Source organism: Aethalodelphis obliquidens, unplaced genomic scaffold, assembly GCF_003676395.1.
Source record: "Aethalodelphis obliquidens isolate GAN/ISIS:26980383/991018 unplaced genomic scaffold, ASM367639v1 scaffold12, whole genome shotgun sequence".
Classification (NCBI taxonomy): domain Eukaryota; kingdom Metazoa; phylum Chordata; class Mammalia; order Artiodactyla; family Delphinidae; genus Aethalodelphis; species Aethalodelphis obliquidens.
Window position 1 is genome coordinate 36,930,124 of NW_020837956.1, and position 16,509 is coordinate 36,946,632.

The 16,509-nt window shown below is 38.9% G+C and overlaps 1 protein-coding gene across 4 annotated transcripts in view; it reads right to left on the reverse strand.

Moving 5' to 3' along the window:
• Positions 1–16,509, reverse strand: part of CPSF3 (cleavage and polyadenylation specific factor 3) — a 43,951-nt gene that overhangs the window by 5,784 nt on the left and 21,658 nt on the right. For all 4 annotated transcript variants that reach the window (XM_027113845.1, XM_027113846.1, XM_027113843.1 and 1 more), the window contains 4 exons: positions 8,861–8,969; positions 7,610–7,708; positions 6,003–6,097; positions 4,332–4,419 (listed from right to left, as the gene is read on the reverse strand). In XM_027113845.1, coding sequence (XP_026969646.1) covers positions 4,332–4,419; positions 6,003–6,097; positions 7,610–7,708; positions 8,861–8,969 — 391 coding nt within the window. The remainder of the gene's footprint in view (positions 1–4,331; positions 4,420–6,002; positions 6,098–7,609; positions 7,709–8,860; positions 8,970–16,509) is intronic.

Below are 16,509 nucleotides of genomic sequence, written 5' to 3' on the forward strand. Positions count from 1 at the left end.
GAAGTAGGTTAGTGGTTGCCTTGAGTTGGGGAGAGTGGGGAGTGTGGGGAATTATAGCTAAAAGATACACAGTGTTACTTTTTGGAGTAATGTGTATGTTCTCAAGTTGACTGTGATGAATCTACTCTATGTGGAAAAGAGCCAAGTTGTCATTTCTCCTAAATTGTTCCATAGTTCAGACCATAGTCACTCTAATTTTAAATTCATCGGTTTTAATTGAATATACAAGTAACTAAATGCCAGCCAAGAAAACGATATAATAAAACTTTTATACTTTAATTATAATCAATTCTGTTAAGTATTAAGCAATTAGCTGACATGTAAAAACAATCTCATAAAACACATTATTAAAAAGCAAACATCTAAGCTATGAAATTGTCTATTAAAAGAAATTTTCCAGGGCTTCCCTGGTGGCGCAGTGGTTGAGAGTCCGCTTGCTGATGCAGGGGACATGGGTTCGTGCCCCGGTCCGGGAGGATCCCACATGCTGCGGAGCGGCTTGGCCCGTGAGCCATGGCCGCTGAGCCTGTGCGTCCGGAGCCTGTGCTCCGCAACGGGAGAGGCCACAACAGTGAGAGGCCCACGTACGGCAAAAAAGGAAAAAAAAAAAAAAAAAAATTTCTCAAAGTGTGTGTATATATTTATTACTAATGTTTATGACAAACTCCTCAGATACATGAGATTATACTAAATGTGAAGTCATACACTCATACACATACATCTATCTGCCCTTAGGTCTATGTGTCAAAACAGGGCACAGACATGCTGAAAACAGGTACAGTGTGAAACAGAAGAATGTAAAGGAATATAAGGACATTAAAGAATACATTTGGAAAATGTATAAGATTTCTCATGTGTCCTCAGTGAGAACAGGGGGACTATATATAAATGGAAGTTGGAGCTAAACACACACACAGATACAGATATAATTGTATTTCCAGAATCTGGACCAAAGTGTCAGCAGGCTAAGAAATGAAAAGGGAGCAAATGCTATCAAAGAAGAATCAGAGTGTTTCACAGAAGTGAGTGTTTCTAGAATAGAGCTGGCCAACTTTTTCCGTACATGGCCAGATCGTATCTTAAGCTTTGTGGACCACATGGTCTCTGCTGCAACTACTCAACCCTGCGGTGGTAGCTCAGACAGCAGCATTAGATGGCATATAAACAAATGGGGCTGGCTGTTTCTTTCTTTTCTTTTTTTTAAACATTTTGGCCATGACATGCGGCATGTGGGATCTTAGTTTCTTGACCAGGGATCGAACCTGTGACCCCTGTGGGTGGAGTCTTAACCACTGGACTGCCAGGGAAGTCCCATAGCTGTGTTTCAATAAAACTTTATTTACAAAAATCAGGTGGAGGACTGGATTTGGCTCAGGGGCCATAGCTGCTGACTCTGCTCTAACATGTTAAAATATCAAATTTGGATAGGATACAGCCAATTAGTTTAAATGATAAATATACAGAATGAACACCCTCAACTTTGAAGACAGGGTATGTGCTAGTCCTTGTGATACTTTTTCATCTTCTGAAGGAGCAAGTACTACTAATTAAACCCCTGTTTAATAACTTAGCCCCACGGGGGACAACTTTCCATACTGATGTATCATATTCACACCTCGGGTCACTGTCTTATCTCTTTAAAACTCATCTTGTCTGTTTCCTTTCTCACGCTCCATATTTAATCTTTCAGGAAATACTGCTGGCTTTACTTTCTCCAGAATCCAACCACTTTCTGCTACCTACACCACTTCCACCCTGGCCTGAGCCTCTATCTCCCACCTGCATGACCACAAAAGCTCCTCACTGGAACCTGTCAGCTTTCATACTTGCCCTCCTAACAATCTCCTCTCAATAAACACCAGAGTAATTAAAAAACCCTACAATGTAACCCACTTCACTCTGACTACAAGTCCAGAGCCTTAAAATGGCCGACAAAGCCCTACGCATCTGTGCCCACTCCAAACCCGATCAAGCTGCCCAGCCCTCATTAGAGCATCAGCTCCTACAGGGCCAGCATCTGTTTGCTTTGTTCATGGATGTACCCTAAGCACCTAGAATAATACCCACTAAATAGCAGGTGCTCAGTAAGCATCTGTCAAATGACTGTTAAAAGAAAAAAAGGGGGTCTTCCCTGGTGACGCAGTGGTCGAGAGTCCGCCTGCTGATGCAGGGGACACGGGTTCGTGCCCCGGTCCGGGAAGGTCCCACATGCCGCGGAGCGGCTGGGCCCGTGAGCCATGGCCGCTGAGCCTGCGCGTCCGGAGCCTGTGCTCCGCAACGGGAGAGGCCCCAACAGTGAGAGGCCCGCGTACAGCAAAAAAAAAAAAAAAAAAAAAAAGAAAAGAAGAAAGCACCTCATTACCCAGAAGAGTATAAAATCCCACTCTCGATACGCCACAAAGTGGGGAGAAACCAGGCAATATGAGGCAGCCAGTTAGCTTTTACAGTCACTCATGGAAAATGCCTGTTCTGACTTCTCAGCAATGAACCTCTCCCGAAATGCCCAGAGGCTTAACTTAGTGAACTAATGTTTTTATAATTAGTTTAAGATGGATCACTAATAGCAGGATGATTATTTTTAGTTCCACTAGTGCAGATCAGGGTAAAGGTATATTTTCACTTTGGACCAGAGCGCTAAGAGAAATACCCAAGATAAAGTCAAACCAAGCAACGATAGCTCATGTATTCCTTCCTGTACAACAGACACCTTTTCGGTTTTTCAGCACAATCATTAGGTGGAGTCTTCATTGGAACAGCAGATGACATCCTGACAACATAGCTGACAATCTCACACCAACACGCGCTGGGTCCCTCTTCTGCCACCCAGTGCGGAAATGGGCTTAGAGGAGCTCAGGCACTTAACATCCCCGAAGACCACACAACATCCTAACTGGCCTTGGAAAAGTGTCATTTTTGCATAGAAATTTCATTTTTCAGTAAAGTATAAATATCTGACTTCATTTTACAAAAGAGTTATCAGAATTTAATGAACAGAAAGCAACCTTGGAGGTTAAAACACAATTCAGTTCAGAAGCGTTCGATTCCAAGTGACCGAGACCATGCTACGAAGCGAAGGGGCCGTGCTCTTGGAGAGCTGGGTGTCAGCGTGGGGAGGTGGGCTGGCTCATGTGCTCCAGCCTTGATCTCTCACTCCTGGTCTCTGCACTTAATCCTGTCCCCCACTTCGCTGCTCCTAACTTTGCACCACGAATTAGTTATGACCTTGGTAAAAGGTCCTCTTTCCCACCTAGCCCCCCATTTTTATATTTTTACCAACTAAGATATGAAAAATGTAAAATAGTAACAGAAAACCGACAATTGCCTTTAAAACTGTTCTGGCATGAATGTACTTGTACCCCCGGGTGAAGACTGTGAGACTGAACATCATGTGAGAATCCAAGGTGTGACGTTCTTCTGTGGCTTGTATGAATGCACAGCTCCATCTCTTATGTTACAGGCACACAGGGGCATCCATTACCCACTAATTAATTCAACTAAAATGATCAAATAGTGTCCAAATTGTAATTTTACAATGACTATTATTCAAAAACTTACCAGTAACTTAGATGAATGATTTAGATTTGTCTAGGCATTTATTAGTTTCATGTTATAGATGTGACCAATTATAAGCAGATGGATTATGAAGTGGTTACCCAAGCTTTCTTTCTCCTGAAATCAAAGAACTAACTATTTGCTTACTTATAAAAAAAATTTTAAGAAACAAAAATATTCTATCAGAGACCTGTTGCCATGTGAGGCTTCCCGAATATTTCAAGGGTGGCTTCTTCCCACAGGAACACAAAGGGCTACCGTATATGTGCACTGTAATGTGTTACACTGAATTATGTATAAAACAAAATCAAACTATAAAGAAATGACACAAAAATATTTTCATTGGTGTTTTCTTTGATTGAAAATTGCTTCTTAGAAAAGGAAAGAAAGTTACTGCAAAACTGTCCCATGTGGAAATTCCATTCTATTCAACAAGTTTTATTCAACACAAATATAGCAGCATATTTTCCTATTAGACATTCTGGCTCAATTCAGCAATATTTTGGAATTTCTGATTAAATTGTTTTTAAGAGGACTGTTACTAAGAGATTCTTATCTTCGTGTTAACTGCAGCCACGTTTTTATAGCATGAACGAAGACTCAGGACAAAGAGTAAAATATTAGTAATACACATTGTTATGCATGTATCATATCTTAAAAGTTACAGGGATGAAAAAATCAGGATATTTTAAGTTCTTTAGGACTCTTGTTTTCTGCTTTTTATTTCAAAGAACCATGGGAGAAATGAAAGAAGTGATAAAAATGAAGTAATTCTGTACCTTTCCTTATTTTCGGGTTTGACTGGACTTCTAATATCACGGTTGTTACTGTATCTGCATACATATCATTGGAAGGGTTTGCCAGCCACTGAAAAACAAGAGGCAGAATTAGGGAGGTACAACCCAGCCAACCCCCAAAACTGCAATCACTACCACCCATCCACGGACTATACGTGTGGGATTATTGCTTCTAGCATTTCACTGAAATCAACTGTTTTCTCAAATTGATTCGCATTACTAATTAATTTCAGTAAACCCTTTGTTTACTGAAATTAATTAGTAATGCTGGAATTCTCTAATTTCTTTTTAAACAACACTAAAATGCACGGAGCATGTCCTTTGTGGCAAGTGTCTTATGTGCATTATCTCATTTAACTCTCACATCTTCATCATAAAGGAGTAAACTGACTCAAAAGTAACTTGCGCAAGATAACATAAGCAGTAATTAATTGCTGGTTCTGTGACTCAAACTCAAATCCCTAGTCACTATATTTTAGTAGCATAGACAGTAATATTTTTAAAGTTTTACTTTTGTTTCTCACATAAAGCCTAAGATCCCCTGACACTGTGCCATGTGCCCGCTGCTCTAAGAAAGTTTTCCATGTCCACCAGGTTAGGGTGAGACCAGATGAATTACTTCAGGAATGAGTAACCCCCTTCTTTTAATTCTCTCTCCAAAGAGTACTTTTACGAGCAACACGAGTCACTTGAAAAACTTCCTCTAAGATCTTCTTTGATCTGTTAATTCTAGGGAATAAAAAATGCATTCTCTAATACTATTTGGTAGCGAGAACCAAACTAATGTCTCTAACAACTTTTCCCCTTTCTCAGATAACACTTTATATATTATTGTATGTAACTTCATGTTATAGATAACTATTCCTCTTGATAATTTCTACAGTTACCTTTAGCCTTATAAATCAAATTCAGACTTATATCAGTGAACTGCAGTGGAACCAGAGCTGACAGATCTTTTTCTGTTTTAAAAAATAATATGTATGACAGAATAGTTGACCATATAGCTGGGAAATTTACATTCAACCTGAGGCAGAGCAACAAAGTATCTCCCTGTATCATTCAGTTCCAGGATTCACTTTGAAAGTCCTTCTTTAAACTTAACGGATGCTAATCTATTAAAATCAACCATCAAAGTCATTTGGTGTCTGGGTTCTAAATTGTACCAGTATGGATTTAAAATTCTAACAGTGGCAACCACATTTACCTAAATTAATGATTTCTAGCCTTTGTGGATTTGGGTCATTTTAATGTTGCTTATTTGAATCTTCAGAATTCCACTCTCTTAAGAAGTATTGCATGACAAGTTTGTTTGCTTTAAAGTAACAGAATTATATTTTTATCTTGATAATTTTAAGACCTTTTGATATAACAGAAGACACCTGTGGTACCACAAAATCTGTTAAGACTCACTCAGATGAGAGACCTCTGCTCATTTCACATACTAAATATTATCTTAATTTATTATTACTTTCTATGCTACCGTAACTATATAGAAAATGCTTAGTTATATTTAATGTTGATCTTAGAAATAAAAATATACACATATATATTTTCCAACAATTTTTTTCCTGACTGGGAAGAACCCAATTTTCTCTACATTTACATGTGAACTCAAAACTTTTTTCCCCTTCTTGTTTAGGTAAATGATCTTACTTCTAATACCACCATTCCTGGTTCCTGTATTACAGTAATATTTTTGAACACTTTCAAAGCAGGTTTTTCTTGAATTTCTAATTCTTCTACATCACCTGAAAAAAAGAAGTTGTAAGATGTATATAAGTTTTTTGGGGGGTGGCAATATAAGGGTGGGGAGTGGGAGGTACAGACTACTGGGTGTAAGACAGGCTCAAGGATGTACTGTACAACACAGGGAATACAGCCAATATTTTGTGATAACTGTAAATGGAAAGTAACCTTTCAAAATTGTATATAAATAAAAATTTTTTGAGAAAGGCAGCATAAAAAATTTTTTTAAATAATCTTCTAGAGTATGATTATTCATTTGTTTATAGAGACAGCTGAAATAAGGTGATACACAATGAAAAAAATTTAATAACTTGTGTATAGGCAGATTGTAAGTAGCAAAGTTTTTTTTTTTTTTGCGGTACGCGGGCCTCTCTCTGTTGTGGCCTCTCCCGTTGCGGAGCACAGGCTACAGACGCGCAGGCTCCGCGGCATGTGGGATCTTCCCGGACCGGGGCATGAACCCATGTCCCCTGCATCGGCAGGTGTACTCTCAACCACTGCGCCACCAGGGAAGCCCAAGTAGCGAAGTTTTATATTAATTGCTTATAGCAACTAAAAGATCTCAACATGTATTATAAATATTCATATAACTAGATAGGATTTACCTTGGACATTAAACATCTTATCAGTTGCAAACTTTGGTGACTGTCAAACACCTATGTTTGTACAAGGGATTTAGTGACTAGCATCTTAAAATTTAACATGAACCTCATCAACTACGTCACTTCTACCGTCTGTCTTCATAAGTTTAAATGTTCTACAAGGAAATTCCGTTGTCTAAGACAAGGCTTTTCTGGTCTTCCCAGTAGTAACTTCTTAGTTAAGGATTAATTCAGATGTATTTTATTAACTTCCTGTGTTATAACCTATAATTCTAACATGAGGTTCTGAAGTAAAAAAAGATATATTCTACTGTTTTATTTTATAGCAGTACTTCACTGTATGAATTACAAACAGCATATTCATAGAAAGCGTAACTTTGTGATCTGAAGTGTTCTTGCTTATCAGAGAGAGCCCACGCCTTTTAACTTAACTCTTCACCTCTCATGATGTTAATACACAAAAATCTCTAATTCAAAATGGTCTAATATAAAAACAGAATAGGTTTACTTTTTACTGGCCTTTGGCCAGTGGTCATGCACTCTTATATAATGTGCTGTAAGGGTTTGTACTGATGGATCCAGAAAAATTATTTTCACTGAACAAAGAAAAGAAATTATGATAAATTCTAGGTATAGTAGTTAAAGTAGATTTTAAACACAAGAAGCAAAGACTACTGACAATTTTAGAATTTTAAGTGGATCATAATAAGAGGTATTATGAAATTTAAAAATTGTTTATCAGTGTATATTCAAAATTTTCACCTGGAGGTGGTAATAACATGACCAAGTAAAGTACAAAGAAAATTTGTGCAATTCTGACACAAATACCAAAATTAACATCCTTTCCTAGATATATAAGTATCTTACTCAAAACTAGAAAACAGTTAAATGAATGTCAATAAATATACATACCTGTCAATTTCTGTAGCTGGTAATAAAGCAAATTAAAAGGACCAGTATATGGAATGGCTTGGGTCTGCTTTACCGTGCTCATGGCCAAGTCAGTATAATCTGGATAGGAAATTAGAATAAATATACTTTAAGAAACAATACTAGTCTCACAAAATACAATTTGCAAACACATACCAGGAGTAAAGAAAAGAGAAGTAAAAGCAAAGTATGTGAGAACATGCTTGTCAAGCTAACAAAGTGCTCCACAGTTGGTTCCCATCCTACACTCCTCCCCCCCACCCTGGCCAATAGTTAGCTTGTGCTTCAGCCATAAGAAGGCACTCTCATTCTCCAAGACACATCTGGTCCCTAACATCTCCAAGCCAGTAAGCCAGCTGTCCTCTGCCATCTCTTCTGGTTAGCTAACCTTCACCACCTGGCATGAGAGCTACCTGGTATGCAATGCTTTTCCCAGCCCTTCTAGGCCCATTCTCTCCTTACATGTTATCTTGCACTTCTGTATGTCCTGGGTCAATACTGTGATTAGCTCTTCACAGGATGGTTTCTCTCAACAGACAGTTTTTCAAGGGCTGGGACTGTGCTTCTTAGTACCTCTCTAGTCCTCCAGCACTTAGCACAATGCCTGGCATACAGTAAGACCTCGACAACTGTTAATGGAACAAGTTATATTCTACTGTGTGATAGTCTGAAAGCTGACAGTTGGCTTATCTCACAGTTGAACACCTAAACACTGCTGCTATTTCTTATTCCTTGATAAAGCACTTTTAATTTATTAGTGCCATATAAATAAAATTGAGCACAGTTATTTACTTAAAGATAATATCATAGTTACTGCAAAAGTAATGACAGCTTAGCATTTACACGTGCATAAAACACAGGCTCAGCAAGCAACTTAACACTACAGGTCATAAAAACCAAAAAAGCCTGTGTGGGGAGTCCACAATTACTTCAGGAAATAAAAGTAGCAGTATTCCATGGAGAAAGGTAGAAGACAGGCTTCAGAAGGCAGTAGTCAATCTGTCTTACAGGGGAACTTATGTTTCCAATTAAGAAAAAAGTTATTTAAATATTGTAATAGTTCAAGGAAGATTTTTTTTCAAATAAAGCTATAACTAGATTATTAAGTTTCAACTATTTATACTTCGTTATTTAGCTGTTACTTAAGATTTGGCCACAGGGTAAGAGAAGTTTTTGAAGATTTTCTTTAAATGCTAAAATCAAATTACATTTGACATTTAATAGTATACTTACTAGAGAGGTCACAAGGAGAAAGTATATGATAATTAAAGTTTCTTTTAACAAGTATTCCTGAGACCCGCTGGCCCTGTTCTGGTTTTTTGTCTGCTAAAAAGCCCATGACCTATTAAAAAGAAAAAAAAAAAACCAAAACAATTTGAAGAGAACAGAATCTTGTAAAATGAAATTAATTATTCAGGGACTCAATCATGACCATTTGAACCATGAAAACAACCCATGAATCTAAACATGAAAAATATAAAATGTTATATACCTCTATGACCAGGGCAGTAACAAGGTTACCAAGAGACCAAAGGCAAGACTCACGGGGGCAGACCTGGCAAGAATGGTTAGGTTCCGTCAGTTCCAATCAGTTCAGCAACCAAGTAAACCTACTGGGTGCTGGGGCTTAAAAAAGCTTTCAACAGGGCTTCCCTGGTGGCGCAGTGGTTGAGAGTCTGCCTGCCGATGCAGGGGACATGGGTTCGTGCCCTGGTCCGGGAAGATCCCACATGCCACGGAGCGGCTGGGCCCGTGAGCCATGGCCGCTGAGTCTGCGCGTCCGGAGCCTGTGCTCCGCGGCGGGAGAGGCCCCAACAGTGAGAGGCCCGCGTACCACAAAAAAAACCAAAAACAAAACAAAAAAAAACTCTCAACAGAGACAGCATGGTGGGAAGGACAGCAACCGAGGGCCAGACGTGCGTGGCTCCCTCAGGCTGGCTCTCAACCCTGTACCTGGAGGAGCCCCAAAATACAAAGATGCAAGGCCATGCCAGATCCAAAAAGCAGCAGCATCTCTGAATAGAAAGGTCTGTAAAGACAGGTATGGATGAGCTCATACAACTGAGGGGGAGCATTTTTTAAGAGAAGAGAGTACTGACTGACTGTTCAGAAACTAACAATAACACCAAACAAACAAACAAAACCCTTACAAACATGAAGTCCAACATTCTTAAATATAACTTTTCTCAGCTACAAAGAAATGAACTCAAAGGGGACAAAGACCTTATATTTCGTATTTGTTTACCTTTCATCAGTTAAGGGCAGATGGCAGTGAGGCAGTGGTAACATTTGCTCTTGTAACTATAATGGGACCTAGCTCTGTTTCACATGGTTTGTCGGCATTTTTTTCTCCTCAAATGCTGGTGACTTAAGGAGGCTGATTTCAGTGCAGTGACATCCCGGATGCTGATGAGGTGTCTGCCGGGAGAACCAAGTACCTTGGAGAACAAGACTGAGTGGTTCTTCTGGCTTCACCCTCTGCTGCCAGCCTTGGTTTCTTTCTTTATTCAGCTGTGTGCTAGTTCCCAACATGCTGATTTCTTACCACGCACACAACTGCTTGGCCTGACAATTCTCGATGGTAAACTGCATGGGTTTTTTGATAGTTTTTGTGGATCTGATTTCTTTACCTCCTTCTTAGTTTCTGTTTTACATGCCTGAGGATGGCTGCCTTAATAAATCTGACTTCTCCCGAAGCAAGGTTATTACACTTGTGGAAAAAAAATAACTATAGCTAATGATTTTAAATAAAAATATGGCTAAAATAACAGAACAACACTCTAATACAAAGCTACATTTGGGGAAACAGATACTGACAACAGTTTCTCTATGCCTGTATAAAGTTAAATATAAAAATGACACAGGGGCTTCCCTGGTGGCACAGTGGTTGAGAGTCTGCCTGCCGATGCAGGGGACACGGGTTCGTGCCCTGGTCCGGGAAGATCCCACATGCCACGGAGCGGCTGGGCCCGTGAGCCATGGCCGCTGAGCCTGCGCGTCCGGAGCCTGTGCTCCGCAACGGGAGAGGCCACGGCAGTGAGAGGCCCGCGTACCACAAAAAAAAAAAAAAAAAGACACATATACCTAAAGTGTGTTTTCAGTTCTAGAGTCAAAAAAATTTTTTTTACAGCAAAAGAAGTTCTAAGAGGGAAGTTCATAGCAATTCAGGCTCACTTCAAGAAACAAGAAAAATCTCAAATAAACAATCTAACCTTACACCTAAAGAAACTAGACACAGAAAACCCAAAGTTAGTAGAAGGAAAGAAATCATAAAGATCAGAGCAAAAATAAATGAAATAGAAACAAAGAAAACAATAGCCAAGATCAATAAAACTAATAGCTGATTCTTTCATAAACAAAATGATAAACCTTTAGCCAGACTCATCAAGAAAAATAGGGAGGGCTTCCCTGGTGGCACAGTGGTTGAGAATCTGCCTGCCAATGCAGGGGACATGGGTTTGAGCCCTGGTCTGGGAAGATCCCACATGCCACGGAGCAACTGGGCCCGTGAGCCACAACTACTGAGCTTGCGCGTCTGGAGCCTGTGCTCCGCAACAAGAGAGGCCGTGATAGTGAGAGGCCTGCGCACCGCGATGAAGAGGGGCCCCCGCTCGCGGCAACTGGAGAAAGCCCTTGCACAGAAATGAAGACCCAACGCAGCCAAATATAAATACATACATAAATAAAAAATATATTAAAAAAAAAAAGAAAAATAGGGAGGACTCAAATCAATAAAATTAGAAATGAAAAAGGAGAGATTACAACTGACACTGCAGAAATATAAAAGATCATAAGAGACTACTACAAGCAACTATAGGCCAATAAAATGGACAACCTGGAAGAAATAGACAAATTCTTGGAAAAGTACAACCTTCCAGGATTGAACCAGGAAGAATTAGAAAATATAAATAGACCAGTCACAGGTAATGAAATTGAAACTGTAATTTAAAATCTTCCAACAAAAAAAAGTGCAGGACCAGATAGCTTCACAGGCGAATTCTATCAAACATTTAGACAAGAGTTAATACCTATCCTTCTCAAGCTCTTACAAAAAATTGTGGAGGGAGGAACACTCCCAAACTCATTCTGAGAGGCCACTATCACCCTGGTACCAAAACCAGACAAACATATCACAAAAAAAGAAAATTACAGGCCAATATCACTGATGAACATAGACACAAAAATCCTCAACAAAATACTAGCAAATAGAATCCAACAACACACTAAAAGCATCATACACCATGATCAAGTGGGATTTATCCCAGGGATGCAAGGGTTCTTCAATATACACAAAACAATCACTGTGATACACCATATTAACAAATTGAAGGAGAAAACCCATATGATCATCTCAACAGATGCAGAAAAAGCTTTTGACAAAATTCAACACCCACTTATGATAAAAACTCTCCAGAAAGTGGGCAAACAGGGAACCTACCTCAACATAATAAAAGTCATATATGACAAACCCATGCAAACATCATTCTCAATGGTGAAAAACTGAAAACATTTCCTCTAGATCAGGAACAAGACAAGGATGTCCACTCTCGCCACTATTATTCAACATAGTATTGTCCTAGCCACAGCAATTAGAGAAGAAAAAGAAATAAAAGGAATCCAAATTGGAAAAGAAAAAGTAAAACTGTCACTGTTTGCCGAAGACAAAATATTATACATATAAAATCCTAAAGATATCACCAGAAAACTACTAGAACTAATCAAGGAATTTGGTAAGGTGGCAGGATACAAAATTAATGCACAGGAATCTCTTGCATTCCTATACGCTAACAACAAAAGATCATAAAGAGAAATTAAGGAAACAATCCCATTTACCATCACAACAGAAAGAATAAAATACCTGGGAATAAAGCTACCTAAGGACGCAAAAGACCTGTACTCAGAAAACTATAAAACACTGATGAAAGAAATCAAAGAGAACATAAACAGATGGAGAGATATACCATGCTCCTGGACTGGAAGAATCAATATTGTGAAAATGACTATATTACCCAAAGCAATCTACAGGTTCAATCAATGCAATCCCTATCAAATTACCAATGGCATTTTTCACAGAACTAGAACAAGAAATTTTACAATTTGTATGGAAACACAAAAGACCCCAAATAGCCAAAGCAATCTTAAGAAAGAAAAATGGAGCTGGAGGAATCAGGCTCCCTGACTTCAGACTATACAACAAAGCTACAGTAATCAAGACAGCATGGTACTGGCACAAAAACAGAAATATAGATCAATGGAACAGGATAGAAAGCCCAGAGATAAACCCACGCACATATGGTTGCCTTATCTTTGACAAAGGAGGCAAGAATATACAATGGAGAAAAGATAGTCTCTTCCATAAGTGGTGCTGGGAAAAATGGACAGCTACATGTAAAAAAATGAAATTAGAACACACCCTAACTCCATACACAAAAATAAATTCAAAATGGATTAAAGACCTAAAGTGGTCTTTAAAACTCTTAGAGAAAAACATAGGCAGAACACTCTATGACATAAATCATAGCAAGATCCTTTTTGACCCACCTCCTAGAGTAAGGGAAACAAAAACGAAAATAAACAAGTGGGACCTAATGAAACTTAAAAGCTTTTGCACAGCAAAGGAAACCATAAACAAGATGAAAAGACAACCCTCAGAATGGGAAAAATATCTGCAAATGAAGCAACTGACAAAGGATTAATCTCCAAAATATACAAGCACTTCATGCAGCTCAATATCACAAAAACAAACAACCCAATCCAAAAATGGGCAGAAGACCTAAATAGACATTTCTCCAAAGAAGATATACAGACTGCCAACAAACACATGAAAGAATGCTCAACATCATTAATCATTAGAGATATGCAAATCAAAACTACAATGAGATATCATCTCACACCAGTCAGAATGGCCATCATCAAAAAATCTAGAAACAATAAATGCTGGAGAGGGTGTGGAGAAAAGGGAACCCTCCTGCACTGCTGGTGGGAATGTGAATTGGTACAGCCACTATGGAGAACAGTATGGAGGTTCCTTAAAAAACTACAAATAGAACTACCATATGACCCAGCAATCCCACTACTGGGCATATACCCTGAGAAAACCATAATTCAAAAAGAGTCATGTACCAAAATGTTCACTGCAGCTCTATTTACAATAGCCCGGAGATGGAAACAACCTAAGTGCCCATCATTGGATGAATGGATAAAGAAGATGTGGCACATATATACAATGGAATATTACTCAGCCATAAAAGGAAACGAAATCGAGCTATTTGTAATGAGGTGGATAGACCTAGAGTCTGTCATACAGAGTGAAGTAAGTCAGAAAGAGAAAGACAAATACCATATGCTAACACATATATATGGAATTTAAGGAAAAAAAATGTCATGAAGAACCTATGAGTAAGACAGGAATAACGACACAGACCTACTAGAGAATGGACTTGAGGATATGGGGAGGGGGAAGGGTGAGCTGTGACAAAGCGAGAGAGAGGCATGGACATATATACACTACCAAACGTAAGGTAGATAGCTAGTGGGAAGCAGCCGCATAGCACAGGGAGTTCAGCTCAGCACAGGGAGATCAGCTCGGTGCTTTGTGACCGCCTGGAGGGGTGGGATAGGGAGGGTGGGAGGGAGGGAGATGCAAGAGGGAAGAGATATGGGAACATATGTATATGTATAACTGATTCACTTTGTTATAAAGCAGAAACTAACACACCATTGTAAAGCAATTATACCCCAATAAAGATGTTAAAAAAAAAAAGATGCTCAACATCCTAATCATTAGAGAAATGCAAATCAAAACCACAATCAGGTATCACCTCACACCGGTCAGAATGGCCATCATCAAAAAATCTACAAACAATAAATGCTGGAGAGGGTGCAGAGAAAAGGGAACCCTCCTGCACTGTTGGTGGGAATGTAAATTGATACAGCCACTATGGAGAACAGTATGGAGGTTCCTTAAAAAACTACAAATAGAACTACCATATGACCCAGCAATCCCACTACTGGGCATGTACCCTGAGAAAACCATAATTCAAAAAGATATACGTACCACAATGTTCACTGCAGCACTATTTACAATAGCCAGGACATGGAAGCAACCTAAGTGTCCACTGACAGATGAATGGATAAGGAAGATGTGGCACATATATACAATGAAATATTGCTCAGCCATAAAAAGGAAAGAAATTAAATTATTTGTAGTGAGGTGGATGGACCTAGAATCTGTCATACAGAGTGAAGTATGTCAGAAAGAGAAAAACAAACAGCATATGCTAATGCATATATATGGCATTTAAAAAAGGGGACTGATGAACCTAGTGGCAGGGCAGGAATAAAGACAAAGATGTAGAGAATGGACTTGAGTGAATGGGGCGGGGGAAGGGGAAGCTGGGATGAAGTGAGAGGGTAGCATTGACATACATACACCATCAAATGTAAAATACATAGCTAGTTGGAAGCAGCCACATAGCACAGGGAGATCAGCTAGGTGCTTTGTGATCACCTAGAGGGGTGGGATAGGGAGGGTGGGAGGGAGACGGGAGGGGATATGGGGATATATGTATACATATAGTTGATTCACTTTGTTATACAGCAGAAACTAACACAACATTGTAAAGCATTATACTCCAATAAAGATGTGAAAAAAATTTTTTTAATGCTGTATACTGTATTTCTTGAGGATTTATAATGCACAATGGCCTAATAAAAACTCTGCAAAGTCTCGCTATAAACTCAGCTTAATTTTGTTCAACCCGGCTTCTCCTCAATTGACCGAAAAACTTTCTTTTTCTCCCCACACTGCAACCAGTAGAGTTTGGGAAGTACCGTTCTAGATTCCCAACTGTAAATATTCTTATACCTATAGAATATATTTCTCTACAGGTATAACATCTCTTCCATTAAACTGGCCCCTGGAAAGTTTTGTGAACAGTAAGATTCAGGAGTAAATACAACCATTTGCTCTTCTTTGGCAAGAAGAGCCTCACATCCTAATTTTTGCAAATTTTCCTCAAATTCAACTGCAAGAAATGATATTCATCCATTAGCTTCCTCATATTTGGCTCATTATGTACTGAAAGAATTCTGTAAAGTTGCTCATTAACACGTTTGATATTTAAAACTTCAGACAGGACTTCCCTGGTGGTCCTGTGGTTAAGAATCTGCCTTTCAATGCAGGGGACAACGCGGTTTGATCCCTGGTAGGGGAACTAAGATCCCACATGCTGCAGGACAAGTAATCCTGTGCGCCGCAACTACTGAGCCTGTGCACCACAACTAGAGAGAAGCCCGTGTGCCACAACAAAGAGCCCGTGTGCCGCCACTAAGACCCAACACAGCCAAATAAATATTAAAAAATAATAAATAAATAAAACTTCAGACAGATAATTAAAAAGTTTCCTTTAGAGGTATCTTAAAAAGATGTTTGATGAACAGGAGGTAAAAATGCAGACTTCTTATAGCATCCCTCTAAATCCCAGGTAAGGTTTATTTTTCATAACCATTTCTTTTTTAAATTCTGAAAACCTTATATTTCATCATCAAAAATGATTAACTCTTGAAAAGGCAAATCTATAAATTCCATCATATCCACAGACATTATGTTTAGATATGGGTCTATTTTTAGATTCTGAGGGAGAATGCCAAGAGGCAGACAGAATACTGTATTGGATGTAGTGAAAAACAGTAATGGAAAAAAACAAAACAGTAATGGACATTTGTTTACTCTCTAACATGGGTATGATAAGTAAATGGGAATGTGGATTAAAAGCCATCAGACTGAAGATCTAATTTATTTGAAAATTTTCCATGTGAAAAACAAATTAGTGGAACCAGAAAAAGCCTAAAAGCACAAGGATCAAGGTCTTACAGCATAT